The sequence below is a fragment of the Thalassophryne amazonica genome, chromosome 7 (assembly GCF_902500255.1).
Source record: "Thalassophryne amazonica chromosome 7, fThaAma1.1, whole genome shotgun sequence".
In the NCBI taxonomy this organism is placed as follows: Eukaryota; Metazoa; Chordata; class Actinopteri; order Batrachoidiformes; family Batrachoididae; genus Thalassophryne; species Thalassophryne amazonica.
The window spans coordinates 90,580,587-90,596,992 of NC_047109.1; the positions used below are offsets into that span (position 1 = coordinate 90,580,587).

Below are 16,406 nucleotides of genomic sequence, written 5' to 3' on the forward strand. Positions count from 1 at the left end.
ACTCGTAATGGGTTTTAAAGCAATGTGCGACTCAGTGTGTAAAGCCCTTAACTCTTGAAGTTGAAAATGACATCAATTATCTGACTGTAGCTGAATGTGTTGACAGTGTCGTGGGTGATATTTTGCAATATGTTTTGCATATCTGGATGACTGAATTTTAAATGATCTGCTGCTTATTCTGATTCAGAGAACGTTTAAAGAAGAGAGGACATCTTTATTCACTTATTAATAGAATTACTCATTAGTCTGATACAGATATTGACAACATGCAGGACAGAAAAAAAATTACAAATATATTGATGGATTCATGGTTATATGCCAATGTTTATTTTAAATGTACATGAAAGAGATATGAAAGCACATCTTTTTTCAAACAAATTTACTATTCTTAGCTGAGGTAAGGTTTTTGTAAATGTACAAAAGTATGAAGCAAATATAGAGCTATGGTAATCATACCGGTTTTCCATCCAGATACAACAATCACAGATTTCAAAGATGTCAAGAAATGGTGTTTGTTTGGTCTTGGATTTCTTTACAACTATTAATGTCACACTGTATGTGAATGAAAGCAATTTGGAAGCTATTTTAGATTATCTATGTACGCAAGCAATTAAAATAATGTAGTTCTTATTGACGTGTCTTAAAGCATCCAGCTTCTATAAAGAGTGGAAGTTCTGCTTTGAAGAACATATATTTTGTCAGTAAACTATATGCACAAGAAAGGCTAATGTTTACTTGATTCATCCACAGAGAAACAAACCAGGGGAAGTGAATACTTTTTATTTCTGCCCAATAAAAGAAGGCCTGCCTTTCTGATTTTTCAGACTCTCACTTCAAGTTCCCTTTGATTCCTTTCTGGACATCCTGGAATATTTCCAAGTGGACGGATCAGTAACATCTATGCCACTTGTAAAAGTACTGTCATGCCTTTAATTTTCCTCAACTGTACTTCCTTAATGTGAGAAGGTTTGGAATATCCAGCAACCCTCCCAGCTTGAAGGTTTAATGTAAATATATCTCCCATTCTGTTTCACCTGAGTTCTGGTTTGCTGGTAAGGCATGGCCCTGAAGAAAGAAATCAACAAGGTGCAACAGACACTGGTACAGTTGCCCTGAAATGAATGGTTGTCAGGAGTGGACTGTTGCAAAGAAACAGGAGGGAGGCCTTCATGTTGCAGGTGCAGAGTGGACTCAGTGCATTGAAATGTCCGTCAGTGTTCCTTATGTATCTAGGCTGTGTTTTCTCTTGGTTTTGTGTGCATAGAAGAAGTACATGGTGTGGCCGGTGGTGATGAACAAGACAGAAATGATAACTAGAATGCCAAAGTGCTGAGGCTGAGGTGCTGAGATGACCATGATGAAGTGGAGCAGGTCCATCAGGTAATTCATGGAGCTCTGCACGCCATTTACTACACCCCTCTCTGACTCACAGATGTTCTCCTGCAGTAGCTGGGTCACTGTCAGGTCAAAGGACCACAGACCTAAAACAGACAGATGGTTGAAGCTTAAAGATCAATATAGTCATTAAGACAGTAACTGGTTCCTACAGCTGGACCTGAGGTTTGACCTCGGCTCGTTTGCTTGTTTTGCTTAGAGAGAAGGAATAATTTGACTAAACAAAGTGGAAACATTCATCTAGTAGTAGAAGTGTAGTTATGGAAGGGCATAATTCCATCAGTGGCTCTGGGCCTTTATCCACAACAAACATGAATGCTCAAATTTTCAAAGAAAACCAAATTTTGGAACAGAACTGATTATTTAGCATTGAAGGACTGGAAGTGTGCACGTCTCCGATTCTTATGTTAGTCACCTGAACCAACACAGATGCGCACATTATTATTTCCAGGCCGTGACATTAATCATCGCATCAGTCAGCCAATCATTGGATGTTGTTTAGTTAAAAAAATAGACAGCATTCTTGCGAATGAGAAAACTGTTGGCTCATCATGACAGAAGTATGTTCAGTGAATGCTGCTGCTGTGTGTGTGTGTGTGTGTGTGTGTGTCTGTGTTTCACACAGCAGCAGGAGATGTATGTCACATATCGGTAATCTATTATTTATTGGAAATTGTAAATGTAACAAATGGTTTTGTTTTTTGAAAACACTTGATTTGACAAACTATAAAAATGTGTAGTTAAAGAGCATTTTGATATTCCTGGTGATTCCTGGGAGTATGTGCACTTCATTGCATCCATTACATCAGGAACCACCCAGGGTCCTGGATAGCAAGCACCCAAGCATACGTCTTCCTGTGTTCTAAAGTAACTTTATCTCCCACAGTCAACTGAAGAGTGGGCGTCGTCCCCTTGGCCTTTTCCAGTTGATGAGGTCTTCAACAGTGAGGAACGCATGCCAAATCAAACTCAGAGAAACTTGCCACATGGCTGGATTGTCATTATCTGATGTTCTCTCATCGTGCAACTAATTCTCCTCGTCTGAATCTCGTTAATGATGGCTTTCGTTTAGCTTTTCTGTATGTAAATCCCATTTCCTTTAGGCGGTTTCTTACAGTTTGGTCACAGACGTTGACTCCAGTTTCCTCCCATTCGTTCCTCATTTTTGTTGTGCATTTTCGATTTTTGAGACATATTGCTTTAAGTTTTTTGTCTTGACGCTTTGATGTCTTCCTTGGTCTACCAGTATGTTTGCCTTTAACAACCTTCCCATGTTTGTATTTGGTCCAGAGTTTAGACACAGCTGACTATGAACAACCAACATCTTTTGCAACATTGCGTGATGATTTACCCTCTTTTAAGAGTTTGATAATCCTCTCCTTTGTTTCAATTGACATCTCTCGTGTGGGAGCCATGATTCATGTCAGTCCACTTGGTGCAACAGCTCTCCAAGGTGTGATCACTCCTTTTTAGATGCAGACTAACAAGCAGATGTGATTTGATGCAGGTGTTAGTTTTGGGGATGAAAATTTACAGGGTGATTCCCTAATTTATTCCTCAGAATTGAGTGAGTCCATATTTTTTTTTCCTCTGCTTGGTCTAAAAAAGTAACCATTACTGACTGCCACAATCTTTTTTTCTTGATTTCTTATAGTGTTTCTTAAAGCCACAAAGTTGCCATTTGAAATGACTTTAGTTTTGTGTCATGTCTGATCTGCTTTTTTCTACAAAATTAAACTGAATGAACATCCTCCGAGGCCAGTGATTCCATAACTTTTGCCAGGGGTTGTAGGTGTGAGTGAGTGTGTGGTTTTGTCTATATGTGGCCCTGTGATAGACTGGCATCCTGTGCAGGGTGTACCCTGCCTGTTAGGGGAGTTGATGGTCTAGTGGTTAAGTGTTGGGCTTGAGACCAGAGGATCCTCAGTTCAAATCCCAGCATGACTGGAAAATCACTAGGGGGGCCTTGGGCAAGGTCCTTAATCCCCTAGTTGCTCCCGGTGTGTAGTGGGCACCTTGCATGACAGCAGCTTGACTTCGGGATGAATGTGAGGCTGTGTGTAAAGCACTTTGAGCTCCTGATGCAGATGGAAAAGCGCTATATAAATGCAGTCCATTTACCCTATTGGAATAGCTACCCCCCCATGCCCTTTAACTGGAGTAAGTGGGTACAGAAAGTAAATGGAGAAAAAATGAATGGTCTTCTGATGACTAAGTCCAGGACATCATAGTAAGCCTGGATCTTATTCTTGATCCACAACAATGGCACACCCAGACACTCTGATTCCTCACTCAGCTTCTCAAATGCTGCAATCAGGGAATCCATTGATTCTTCAAAAAAATCATAGGATCCTCCATGAAGTCAAGGTCAGTAAACCTTTCCTTTCCAACACTGGCACTTAAGACGGTGTTTCTACAACTCTACCCAACACCCAGTCCATGCAAGCATTGAACAGTGGAGGAGCCAGGACATATCCCTGGTACACTTTGTGCTAGTTTGCTGAAATGAAAATAGGCACAAGTATCAAATGCGCATTAACCGGGGACCCCCGTGTCCTCGCCGATGGGGTCGGTCACAGGTCGTAAACACAGTCGTACAAGACCGACAGCTTTGATCAGAGCAAACAAACCAACAGCAGCTCAGTCCGCCTGACAGCCGCACTCTGAACTTTCTGGTTGTTATTCCTTGACGTGTTTTCCACTTTAATGGCTTTTTATAATTATATACGAGTTTGTTGTTACAGGTCTGGGTTGACATCTCCAGGAACTTGAATGAGGTCGTTTATCAGCGTATCACTTCACTCATGTATCAGCACTTTTGTCATGTTTCTGAAACTTGGCTATTATGTGCATGAAATGAATCCGATGAAAGCTGCATATAAGTGCAGACAGTCAGACTGATGTCACAGTGATGATAGCTTGTCAAATGGTGTAACCAGAATATACTGCCTCAGGGTTTGGAGAGTTTATTTTTTAAATCCATAGTGGTTAAAATCATCCCCTGTGTTTAAGGTGAATATTTGTTCGTGTTGACATGTCTACAGGGAGACATTCAGGCATGTCAGCAGGCATTAGATTAGCTCAAAGTTTGCTCTTCTGTAGCTCGAGAGAAAATAAGATTTTCACTTCAGCCTGATGTTAGTTTATGTTGTCTCTGAGAATTGTTTTTGATCTTCGAGAAAAACAGGAGAAATGTCATAATCTCACTTCTAATTTTCTTTTCCTTCGGGATCACGTGACCACTGAAGGTCTACACCAATATTTTATCAAATAGTCATGTGATCAGTGCACAAACAACATAAAAATCAGAACAGTTCCTCCAACTTAATGCTGCCATCTGACATTGTGACGCAGCAATATCATAATGTAACAGTTAACGTTTTCAATCAGAATCTGTCAGTGTGTTTGACTCTTAATTCAGTTTTGCACATTTGTGACAAATCTTTTTTTCCATCTAGCCACCCACTGTCTGAGCCTGCTTCTTCCAGAAAAGCAGCATGGGAGATTTCTAAAAACAATTTTTAAAAAACCTTGATCCAACACAAATGCAAGAACTAAGATAGGTTATGGTGAGACCTCCTGTAGACTCTACCATTAATGACTCAATTAGCCTCCTATGTGTCTTCAAGGATTGGGAGAGACCTGCTAGTCATGTGTCCATGTAATTGGCTCCCATGACATGTCAAGTTTTGCAAATCAGGCCTCCGGTCTGACATAAGGCATTGCCTCATCCATCACACTGCAAAACCATCTTGGTTGGTCATTCTAGCAATATCAAGGAGACTCAGTACCAAAGACATTTCGTCATTGCATCGGGTCACTTGTTAGCTAACCACACTGTAAAACTGGAAGCCCCAGGACCCCAAATACTTTTCTCAAGAATGTGAGTTTTTAACTCAGTGGGTGCAATGTTGAGAAATGTTGGTTTCAGTCAACCCTGATAGTACCAAGATAATGGTATCACCCAACACCTCTGTCCAACAACTTCATGACTCCATGAGATCTTCCCAGGCACCTCAAGATTTCAAAGTTGATGACCCTGAGACACTGACGTCACTGGTGCCATAGGTGAATGCCTCTACAGGCTTGACACTTTTACTGCATACAGATACACTTCTGATGGTCGAGTCCAGGAACTCGCTGAAAGCCTGAATCTTAGTCTTGATCCAGGACAATTGCAAACCCAGCTACTCAGATTCCTCACTCAGCTTCTCACTGCAATGGAGGGATTCACTGATTCTTCAGAGATCTTATTAACATGTGCAAAGCCAACTCAAATTTATATAGTACCCCAATCACAACATAGGTGGGTGATTCTTAGACTATGGGCACTTTTATGTCCCTTGATCATATTTTATGAAAAAAGAAAAAAAGGGAAATTTCACACTTTTATAGTTATCTTTACAATGAAAGTGTTTTAAGAAATTTGTCCTAGTAGTCTATGATGACTTTTTCACCTTTTTTCAGCATCATTATATGCAAATATTGCCGTTTTGTGCTTGTCCCACACCCAGACTTATGATCTTCAATGATAAAAATGAATAGTAAACAAACGTTTTTTTCTAATGTTTTAAAATATCTCTGAATAAAATATCAGTAAAATAATCAAAACATAATTGGGGTATTCAATGTCATACAACTGTTGTGATTTTTTTAAACGAAATGTAGTTGTCCCACACTATTGCCGTAATTTCCACCACAACAATAATGTCCCTTTAAAAAGTTTGTATGAAAGGTTGTGTGGGTAGTTTCTATGGAGATAAACAGTAACATCAGAGCACATGTATATAGCGCCAAATCACAACAAACAGTTGCCCCAAGGCGCTTTATATTGTAAGGCAATGGTGTGGTGGAAATTACATTTACAAGGCCAATAGTGCCCGTAGTTAAAGAATCACCCAGGTACCTCCAAGTTGCTTCACAAGGGTACAGGGTTAGTTTTGACAGTTGGAGATAGACCGCTTGTCTGTCTGGGTGGTTGCCATCTAGGATTCAGGGTGGTTTTGAATCCTGGACAAAGTACATATTGAAAATGTCATTTTATACTGAGGTGACCTTGATGCCATTGATGACTCAGGTCATTATTGTTAAAGGTCAGAAATTTTCTTGTTCCAAGATGTGTTCAGTGCAGCATTAATGAGGCTAAATGTCATTTTTATAGTTCTAGTTTTTGACTCAATCAATGCTGAGGGACTGGAGGAGCACACTGGGTAGTATAAATCTTCAAATATTCACTCAAAGACAACAGTGATTTCAGTGATTTTTAAATCTATTTTACCTTTTTTTTTTTTTTTTTTTGGCTCAGATTCACAATTAGTCACAATCCTGATATCAAAATTTGATCCACACTAGTACGTACTCACCAATGCGTGCTGTGATAACACCCATGAACAGTAAGATAATGGAGATGTAGGATTCTGGCTCTGCATCAGATGATACATTGTCAAAAAGCACAGTGTTGTTGGTCCAGTGGATCGAAGAGCGGTCAGGAAGCAGTGGCTGATTGATGCCTCCCCTCAGAGAAAAAGTACCTTTTTGCCTTTGACCAATCCCTCTGAGCTCAGTAGAGTTGGTAGTAATATAAGGCATCAACAGACTCAGATCCACAGGGCTGCCCGGGGCAAATACAGAACAAACACACAGCATTAAACAGCTCAGGTGGAGGCAGCTGGAGATGATGCCAGTGTTAACCAGACCATATGTCTTCCTCAGTCTGGTGAACATCACGGTGCCCATCAGCCCTGTGATAGCTGACATGCCCGTCAGCAGACTAAGGAGTGAGCCGCTGATACCCTGCGTATAGGCATAGCCAGCGGTGATGCAGTCAAACCCCAGGACAGTGGTGTAGAGGAAAGCCAGACCCATGCCTGCCAGAAAGATGGACTGGTGATAGTACGCTCTCCAGCCTTCCTTACAGGTGCTCACCACCCGGCACAACCTCCGGGAACACAGAGGAAGCTGGGAAACTACTTCTGGCACTGGCTGAAGTTTTCCAGCCTTATCTTTCCCTGATGAGAAGAAAGAATGTCACATTTATCTATTCATTTTATAAACTAAATCTTGATGTAGCATACTACTGTCATGATCTGCCCAGTGTGTGGGTTTTCATCTTGGTTTTGTCTGTGCCCATGTTCCCAGTCTTCAGTCCTCTGTCTTTGATTTTCAGTTTAGGATTAGTTTAGTCAATGGTTTTATTTTGTGTTTTGACCACTGTAGTCATTGCTTGTAATTTCTGTTTGTTATATTTGTGCCACATTGTTAGTTCTGTTCTAATTTCAGCCCCAGCCTTTAATTCTCTTGGTGATCGCTCTTTAGTTCTTACCTTTGTTTCTTTGCTCCTTCCACGTGGAGATTTTTTTTTTTTTTTTTTTTTTTTTTTGCATTGTTTGGGACTCACCTTCCAGTTTATTTCTGTCTGCTTAGTGTTTATTTTACTGCACTCTCTGCTTGCTCATCTTTGTCTCTTTCCTGAACTTTCTCACACACCTGTATTCACTTTCCTTAATCTCATCCTGTTGTTTAAGCTTTGCATTTTTCTCTGTTCTTTGTGTTCGTTGAGCTTACGCCTTGTGCTACAGACCATGTTCCAGGCTTTTGTCTTGCTCTTGTTTGCTCTCGTTTATTTGTTCAGCCAATATTGACGTTGCTTGTTTTTTTTTTTTTATTATTATTCTGACTGTGCTTCAGCTTTGACAACCTGGTTACTCTGTGCATCTGAACCCAGCTTGTATTTTGACCACGCTGATTACCTTTGCCATGCTGACTGATTACTTGTGTTCTGTAGCCTTCTTATTACTCCACCTCCCGAGTCTGCAATCTGTGTCCAGCATTCTGTTCATTACACGCCATGAACCCTGACAACTACGTCATTAATCCAGCAGTCATATCAATTAATCTGCTTTAAGCAGTAATTCAAATCTATACTACATTCAACTGACACCTGAAATGCAGATGTAAGGTATTTTGGACCATTGGGTGGTGTACATACACCCTCAGCCCCAACCAGTCCCAGCAGAAGACTGCCCTCCCTGAGCCTGGTTCTGCTGGAGGTTTCTTCCTGTTAAAAGGGAGTTTTTCCTTCCCACTGTCGCTAAGTGCTTGCTCATAGGGGGTCATTTTGACTGTTGGGGTTTTTCTGTAATTATTGTATGGCTTTTGCCTTACAGTATAAAGCACCTTGGGATAACTGTTTGTTGTGATTTGGCACTATCTAAATAAAATTGATTTGATTTATTCACTTCACCTGTCAGTGGTCACAATGTTATGGCTGATCAGTGTACGGTCAAGATCATATGTGGACATCGGTCTATTTGAGGATGTATGTATATGTTAGCTTGTTTGACCAGCCTGATTTGGCAAATACAGACCTATGTGATGATGTCAAACTGCTGCTCATTATGCATATTTAATTTCAAAGAAACTTTACCTACTGGCCTTCTCCTCTCCATCCTCTGCAGGTACATGTCAGCCAGCTCTATCCCTGGTGGTTTGACTGAAAGAGCAGGGACGATACGGTACACCCGGGACAAGAAGATGAATTCCACTGTGAGAGACACAAGGTTCCACCCCAGGATGAAGCCACAGCCAACTACGTTGGAGGCCAGGGTCATGACCTGCCCGACTGCTAGTGGGGCCAGGATGTTTGTCACCTGATCTATCCGCCTCATGGTTGCATTCATCCCTTTTTGTCAGGATCAATGACACAAATGTTAATGCACTTCCACTAGAATAGTTTAAACAAGAGTATATCATAACTGGTCCAATACATGGTATAGAATCAGGGGCAGAAATCCACAAAACAACAACAACAACAAGGAATACGAGGCAACAGGTGCATAAAAGGAGTGCAAAATCCCTTACCAGCCAGGTGACCTCTGTTGTAGCCTGTGATAACTACAATCCAGTCACTCTGGATCGTGATGGTAAGTGCTGTGCTTGCGAGGTTTGCCACATCTGCCAGGATGATCACCACCGTATAACAAACCACCTTGTGTAAGTTTGGTGATGCAACATGTTACTATGACAGCACAGAGCAGCCACAAGCTCAGAAGCAGAGATAACAGGGACACAGGTCACCGGAAACAACAGCAACCAATGGGCCTCATCCACCAATACATGTGTAGAAACGTTACTCTCCACACAAACTACGTGCAAAAAATTACCTCCACATTAAGCCTTACTCGCAACCCACCATATGTGCTGCTGCACGTCATGTGCGTGTGTTCATCAGAAAGTCACATACTGCCCGTGGAGGTTTTTTCTTTTACATGCATATGCATGCAAATTCTGCTGGTTCTGCAAAAAAAATCAAAAGCACATACAGGTTCCGTTCTGCTGTCCTATGCCTGATCCAAGGGCATGGCTAGTAGGAGCTCTGCAATGACAGTCAGATGCATAGCCATTTATATTTAACCTTTATTTAACCAGGCTAGTCCCATTGAGACCTCTTTTACAAGAGAGGCCTGGACAATTTTTCAAAAGTTTCCAATCCACCTAAACCTGCATGTCTTTTAGATGTGGGAGGAAACCAGAACATCCGGAGTGAACCCACGCAAACACGGGGAGAACATACAAACTCCACATAGAAAGGCCAAAGGTGGGAATCTATCCCATGACTATGCTGTGAGGCAACAGTGCTAACCACTAATCTACCTTGCCGCACCCATTGCATGGGTGATGTGTGTCAGAAGTACTACACAAGTACTCCACACTTGCTATTTATGCACAGCAAGACAGGAGTACGGCTCACCCTCCACAGCTATGTGTGGCGTGTGTGCATTGCAGCATCCCCCCCAGTAAGATCTGACACACAGGTTTTATTTAAAAAAGAGGAGATATGATCAGAGATAACCTCCATGGTGATGAGTGCTGGAGTGCTACGCTGTAATGCAACGCAGACCCACAGTGGGCATTTCACTCTTTCAGCACCTTGGACAGCAGCGCAGCCTCGAAGCTCATACCAAAAAGATGTCATGTCCATACAATCTATTTTTATTGTTACAGTAATAAATGTTAACCTTGGACCTCCACAGGCAGATGATAAAATCCGAGGAGAGACATGAAGTGATATTGACTGTACGAATACACGAATGCTTGCAGGCAACTGTTTGTTGTGATTTGGCGCTATATAAAAAAATTGATTGATTGATTGATTGATGTTGGAACGCAAGGCAGCAGAGGCAGTGGTGGGCCTCCTTTTATATGCACTACAGGCTTTCATCACACACTAGTCAGGAGTGATTGTCTCGTGCACACCACCTGGGACACAGAGGCAGCCCGTACTCCAGTCTTATGGGGGTGGTAATTTGCAAGTCACACACACTCCACAAGTACTGCACATGCAGTGATCACATGCATCAGACATACACTTCGCACTTGCTAACAGCGCAATGTTCCGTACGCCTCGTGCACAACAGCCGTACAGACCGTACACGACAAGTACTACGTCCGAACTGTTTCACAAACTTGCAGCACGGCTGCGACCTGCCACTCCCTGTGATATGCGCATGTCCAATGTACGTGCAGTGGGTTGTGAGTGAGGCTTTAATGACACGTACATACTGATATAGTTGGAGATTTTAACGATGACAATAAATTGTAAAGATGAAAAGGCATCAGGTTTGTGTTTGGTCAATGCATTACTAGGGAAGTAAATTATTAAATTCAATTATATTTAATTAAATTAGATTATTTAAAATGTCTTTCTAAAAAAATAAACAGCATTAATGTACTGTGCATATTGTTAAAATTGTGTGTTTTTACATTTTCTAGGTCAGCTCGTTCTCCATCATTTGTGCACACACGGACTGATTTGTGCATTTGTTCATACGCATGGTTTCAACACAGATTTGTGAGCGAGGCCCTTTGTGAGTAAAATCAACCTGGTTCTGAAATGTAACGTCATAGGAGGTACTCACAGTAAGCCATCCGTCCCACATCTCTTCAATCATCTGCTTATATGAGAACACCAACATGAGCACAATGCTACACGCGGTCACTGAAATGTTCTGAAGAAAAAGAGACGCATGTGCAGCTGAAACAAATAGAAAGAAAATATTACAAAACTGTGACAACATCCTGTTAAAATATACATTGACTGACTGCTTTGAGTCATTGGTTTTGAACCTTATGCCTTATGTCCTGTTGGTTTTCAGGTCATCTAGCAAATCTAGGACTGATTTACACATGAGCCACCTGGTGGGATAGAAAACCAGCAGACCTCTGGAGCCAAGATTGAGAACTTCTGATCTTTATCATTAAAAAGATATGCAGCTTCATGTTTTTTTGAGGTGCTTGTGAAACTGCTGGTGCGTACCTTTATTCCTCGGATTGCGATCAACCCAGTCTCCAATCAAAGGTCCCAGTAGGAGCACCGATCCGGCCACGACTAGTCCAAACACGGCAGTCAGCAGCAGGTTACGTCCATACAGCTCAATCAAGAACACAGAGATTGCAAAATGCCACATGCGGTCACCCTATTTAAAATAAATTAATAAATAAATGAAAGTCACGATTAGGTCTGGCTTTGCAAAGTACTATTTTAAATCAGTTTCCAGCAGTGTTATCATGTCTGAAGAAACTGATGACCTCAAAGCAGTTATGTTGACTGAAATGAGGCAAGCGTCAATACTTTATTCACATAAAATAAGCTTTGTTGATTGGTGCTGAATAAATCAAAATATAGAAAGTGAACCGTAATCATTCTATTTACCATGGAACTTATTTTGCAGCGCTGCTGGAGGTGTCCACTGTTGTTTTCACTACAGTATGCATGTATCTCAACAAAATGTGCTCAGAATACCAAACTAATTCTGCTCACACTTGGCAGGTACAATGGGAGTGTGGGTGGGAAGAATGGATTTGATTTCCACTAAGATCTGTCAGCAGTCAAGGTCAGAGGTCAAGGTCAAATTTCCAGCCTTGTGTCAATATATGGGAAAATGCCTACTTTTAAGCAAATTAATTCAAATGTTTTATTGTTAGTGAACCTGACTATGTAAAAACCAGTTGTCTCTACATATGCCTGATAGTTTGAAATATAGGTTTCATGCGTTTGTGTTCTTTGGGCATTTTGGAGCTATATTAAAAGTACACAGCAATCATTCATTGTTATGCATGAACTAAATAAAAGTACTAGGCAGTTGTACCTGTTGATCTTCAATGGATTGACCTGGTTGACAAGTTGACAACTTGCCAAGGCAGTTGTTGAATAGACTTGGGGTGAAAATAAAATGGGGTGAAAATAAAATACTTTGACCCTCACTAAAATGATTTTTTAAGGGCAGTTTCAGGACCAAGCTTGACTGACATATGGCGTACCTAGAAAGTATTCACAACGATTCATGTTTTCCACATTTTATGTTACGGCCTTATTCCAAAATGGAGTAAATACATTTTTTTCCCCTCAAAGTTGTACTCACAACACCCCCTAATGATAACATGAAAAAAGTTTTTGGAAATGTTTGCAAATGTATTAAAAATAAAAAAAACTAAGAAATCACATGTACTACATAACCATTTGTTCAATACTTTGTTGATGCACTTTTGGCAGCAATTACAGCCTCAGGTCTTCTTGAATATGATGCCACAAGCTTGGTGCACCTGCCTTTGTGCAGTTTTGCCCATTCTTCTTTGCAGCATCTCTCACATCTCTCAAGCTCCATCAGGTTGGATGGGGAGTGTCGGTGCACAGCCATTTTCAGATCTCTCCAGAGATGTTCAGTTGGATTCAGGTCTGGGCCACTCAAGGACATTCACAGAGTTGCCCTGAAGCCACTCCTTTGATATCTTTGCTGTGTGCTTAGAGTTACTGTCCTTCTGAAAAATGAACGATCACCCCAGCCTGAGGTCAAGAGCGCTCTGGAGCAGGTTTTCATCCAGGATGTCTCTGTACATTGCTCCATTCATCTTTCCCTCAATCCTGACTAGTCTCCCAGTTCCTGTCACTGACAAAACAGCCCCACAACATGATGCTGCCACTGCCATGCTTCACTGTAGGGATGGCGGCCAGCTCAAGGAGTCCTGGTGGATTTGAACCTCTTCCATTTACAGATAATGGAGGCCACTGTGTTTATTCAGACCTTCAAAGCAGCGGAAATGTTTCTGTACCCTTCCCCAGATTTGTGTCTTGAGACAATCCTGTCTCAGAGGTCTACAGCCAGTTACTTTGATTTCATGATTGGTTTGTGCTCTGACATGCACTGTCAACTGTGGGACCTTATATGTAGACAGGTATGTGCCTTTCCAAATCATGTCCTATCAGTGGAAACAGGATGCACATGAGCTCAATTTTGAGCTTCATGCCAAAGGTTGTGAATACATACATGTGATTTAATTTAATTTATTTTAATTGACTTTAATTTAATTAATTTAATTAGTACATGTGATTTCTTAGTTTTTTATTTTTAATAAATTTGCAAAATTTGTCATTATGGGGTATTGTGTGTATAATTTTCACAAAAAATTAATTTCCTCCATTTTGGAATAAGGCTGTAACCAAACAAAATGAGGAAAAAGTGAAGCGTTGTAAATACTTTCCAGATGCACTGCACTAGGCATATTAGAAACAACCAAATGCACCTGGGAGGAGGAGGCCAACAAACACAGAAGCAGACATGGCCTTGAACCTAATGATTGACCTTAAGCTGACTTTGCCTGGGCAGTTCTGGAATCCACTTAAGAGTGTGCCACATTTGGTCCAAAACAGGTTGAACATCAAATTCCTTGACCCTCAGCAAAATTAATTCTTTAAGAGCAATTTCAGGGCCAACCTTCACTGACATGCCAAGTTTGACAGAAATCAGAAAACTGATCTAGATGAAGTAGGCCAACAAAACAGAGGCAGACATGACCTTGACCCTGATGATTGATCTTTGATAAATTTGACATTGCTAGGCAATTCCACAACCCACCTCCATATGTGTGCAAAGTCTGGTGCAAATTGGAATTGAAAACTTAAACTTTAATGGTTGAATCCTATATCGTCTCAGAATGTTTGCTTAAATCTAACCTTTCGGGTGTAAATGGTCTGAAAGAGTCTACTGCTTCAGAAAATGTTTCTTACCCACATTGACAATGCTTCAGTGACATAGATGAGAAACTTGGGCCCCTTGAGGTAGGTAAGAGCTGAACCTTATGACGAAACACGCAAAAATCAAATAAGCACACACAATATGTAAGCACACTCAGTGAATAGCTCATAGTGGCACTCAGTTTTGCGTTCACCTGGTATGCTCCTTGTTTTTTTGGCCTGTTCATCCCTAATGTCTTCTGAGTCCAGCTCAACCATAACCCCACCACACTGGGAGGTATCTGCTTGCTGGGACATTGCCTAGAGTGGAATTATAGGTCAAAAAGTGACTAAACTTCTATGTTGTTGAGATTACAGTGTATTATTATTATTAACATGCAATTCACTATATTACAAACCATTCCTATTTTTTACTAACCAACCTAATCTGACCTTTCCTTTACTTAACCTAACTTCAATAATGCAGACTAGTTACATATTACTGCTTATTTAATTGTTGACTCAACAAAACACAAACCAAAAATGGCAACAGGAAGCCACACTCGTAGTAATTTAGTAATCAATCAAACTAATCTTCCTAGAAAACAAAAGTTTAAGAAGAACCACTTTGGGCAAAACAAACTAAACCAGCCTGAGTATGAAACACTCAACTTCTAATTACCTTCACATCAGCCACACCAGATATTAATTGGTCCCTGGGGGTAAATAAATGATATTATTGGGGTGAAAAGGTTAAAAAAAAAAAAAACCTCAAATATAGCGTGGTAAATATACTTTTAAATACCCAATAAAGGAAGTATTCCTAAACCAACGTCACCTTGACACTCAAAACTTGAAGCTGCTCCTCGGTGATTCCTCTTGTTCCATGTATCCTACGTTGGGGCGCTGGAATTCGAGCTGTAGTAGTTTGAAAAGCTTAAAGTGCACCATTGTATGAAAGTGCCAGAAAGGCAGACAAGCAGCGAGACAACAAAGAGAGCCAGAATATTCCACAGCACGTGACCCTGTGGGGGGACAATATCACCGTGCACCCACACTACAAAAAGGACAACTGTGTAAGGCCTACTGGATAACTGAATATGAGAACACATGCCTGCAGCCACCGTCACTGCTCTAAAATACATTTAGATCCTTGTCGACATGCATGTAGTAAAAGCTGGATAATATACAAATAATAAATGTTTATGAGTTTAAATGGTATGAATACTTAATTCGGCGGAAGCTGGAACATACCATTCGCCTCGTTGAATGGTATGTTCCAGCTTCCACCGAATTAAATATTCATTCTATTGAAAGAATGTGAAATCATTGATTATTTGTTTTATATAACAACTAAAATAGATCTTTGTCATTTGATATTTTATTAATTTATAAACAACAGAAAAGGGACTTCAATTTTGGTGTTCCACTGCTGCTAAAGTCCAGCACAAACTTTAAATAGGAGTCCAAATTGTGACGTGTTGTCCAGTGATGTAGCTCTTCATGCCTCCAGACGGCTTACATTGCAGTGGATTTGTTTTGTGTGTGTGCGTGCGCAGAGTGAAATGGTATGAAAATTTGCTAAATGGAACCATATTGCACTCTAAATGCAATGCAACACAAATGGGATGAAGAATACATGTCACGTGACATACAAAGCACCAATCAAATGACAAGGATCCACTCAGCTGTTATATAGCAGAATATATATACACCCTACACAACAAAAACACTGTTCATTTTGCAGTTGCACATACCTGGAATCCAACCACTGGCCCATAGGTTACAGCCCAACTCCTACGCCACAGAGCCACCTGCCTCTTTCTGTATGTTATAAACCAAAAATAACCCATCTTTATTTCATTGGAGCCCCTCAGTTTATATCCAAGAAAGGCCAAACCCACACAAATGCCCACTTGCACATACACATTACAAAACAATTCTAGTTGTTTGTTTTCTTGCTTTTGGTAAAAAATAACTTTAACACATATGTAACTTCAAT

The 16,406-nt window shown here is 40.7% G+C and overlaps 1 protein-coding gene across 1 annotated transcript; it reads right to left on the bottom strand.

Moving 5' to 3' along the window:
• Nucleotides 1-1,221: 1,221 nt before the first annotated feature.
• si:ch211-254p10.2 (solute carrier family 40 member 1) lies at nucleotides 1,222-14,722 on the bottom strand. The gene is made up of 8 exons (XM_034173668.1): nucleotides 14,620-14,722; nucleotides 14,459-14,526; nucleotides 11,711-11,870; nucleotides 11,313-11,428; nucleotides 9,256-9,382; nucleotides 8,822-9,076; nucleotides 6,759-7,403; nucleotides 1,222-1,481 (listed from the first exon to the last, which is right to left on the bottom strand). Exons 1-8 carry the CDS (start codon nucleotides 14,720-14,722, stop codon nucleotides 1,222-1,224), a joined length of 1,734 nt encoding a protein of 577 aa, XP_034029559.1.
• Nucleotides 14,723-16,406: the final 1,684 nt, after the last annotated feature.

Coding starts and splice junctions, on each gene's coding strand:
- si:ch211-254p10.2 (XM_034173668.1), bottom strand. CDS start 14,722: ATGTCCCAGCAAGCAGATACCTCCCAGTGTGGTGGGGTTATGGTTGAG. Junction 9,077..9,255: donor CAACAGAGGTCACCTGGCTG/GTAAGGGATTTT, acceptor CCTGACAAAAAG/GGATGAATGCAACCATGAGG. Junction 1,482..6,758: donor TGTTATCACAGCACGCATTG/GTGAGTACGTAC, acceptor TGTCTGTTTTAG/GTCTGTGGTCCTTTGACCTG.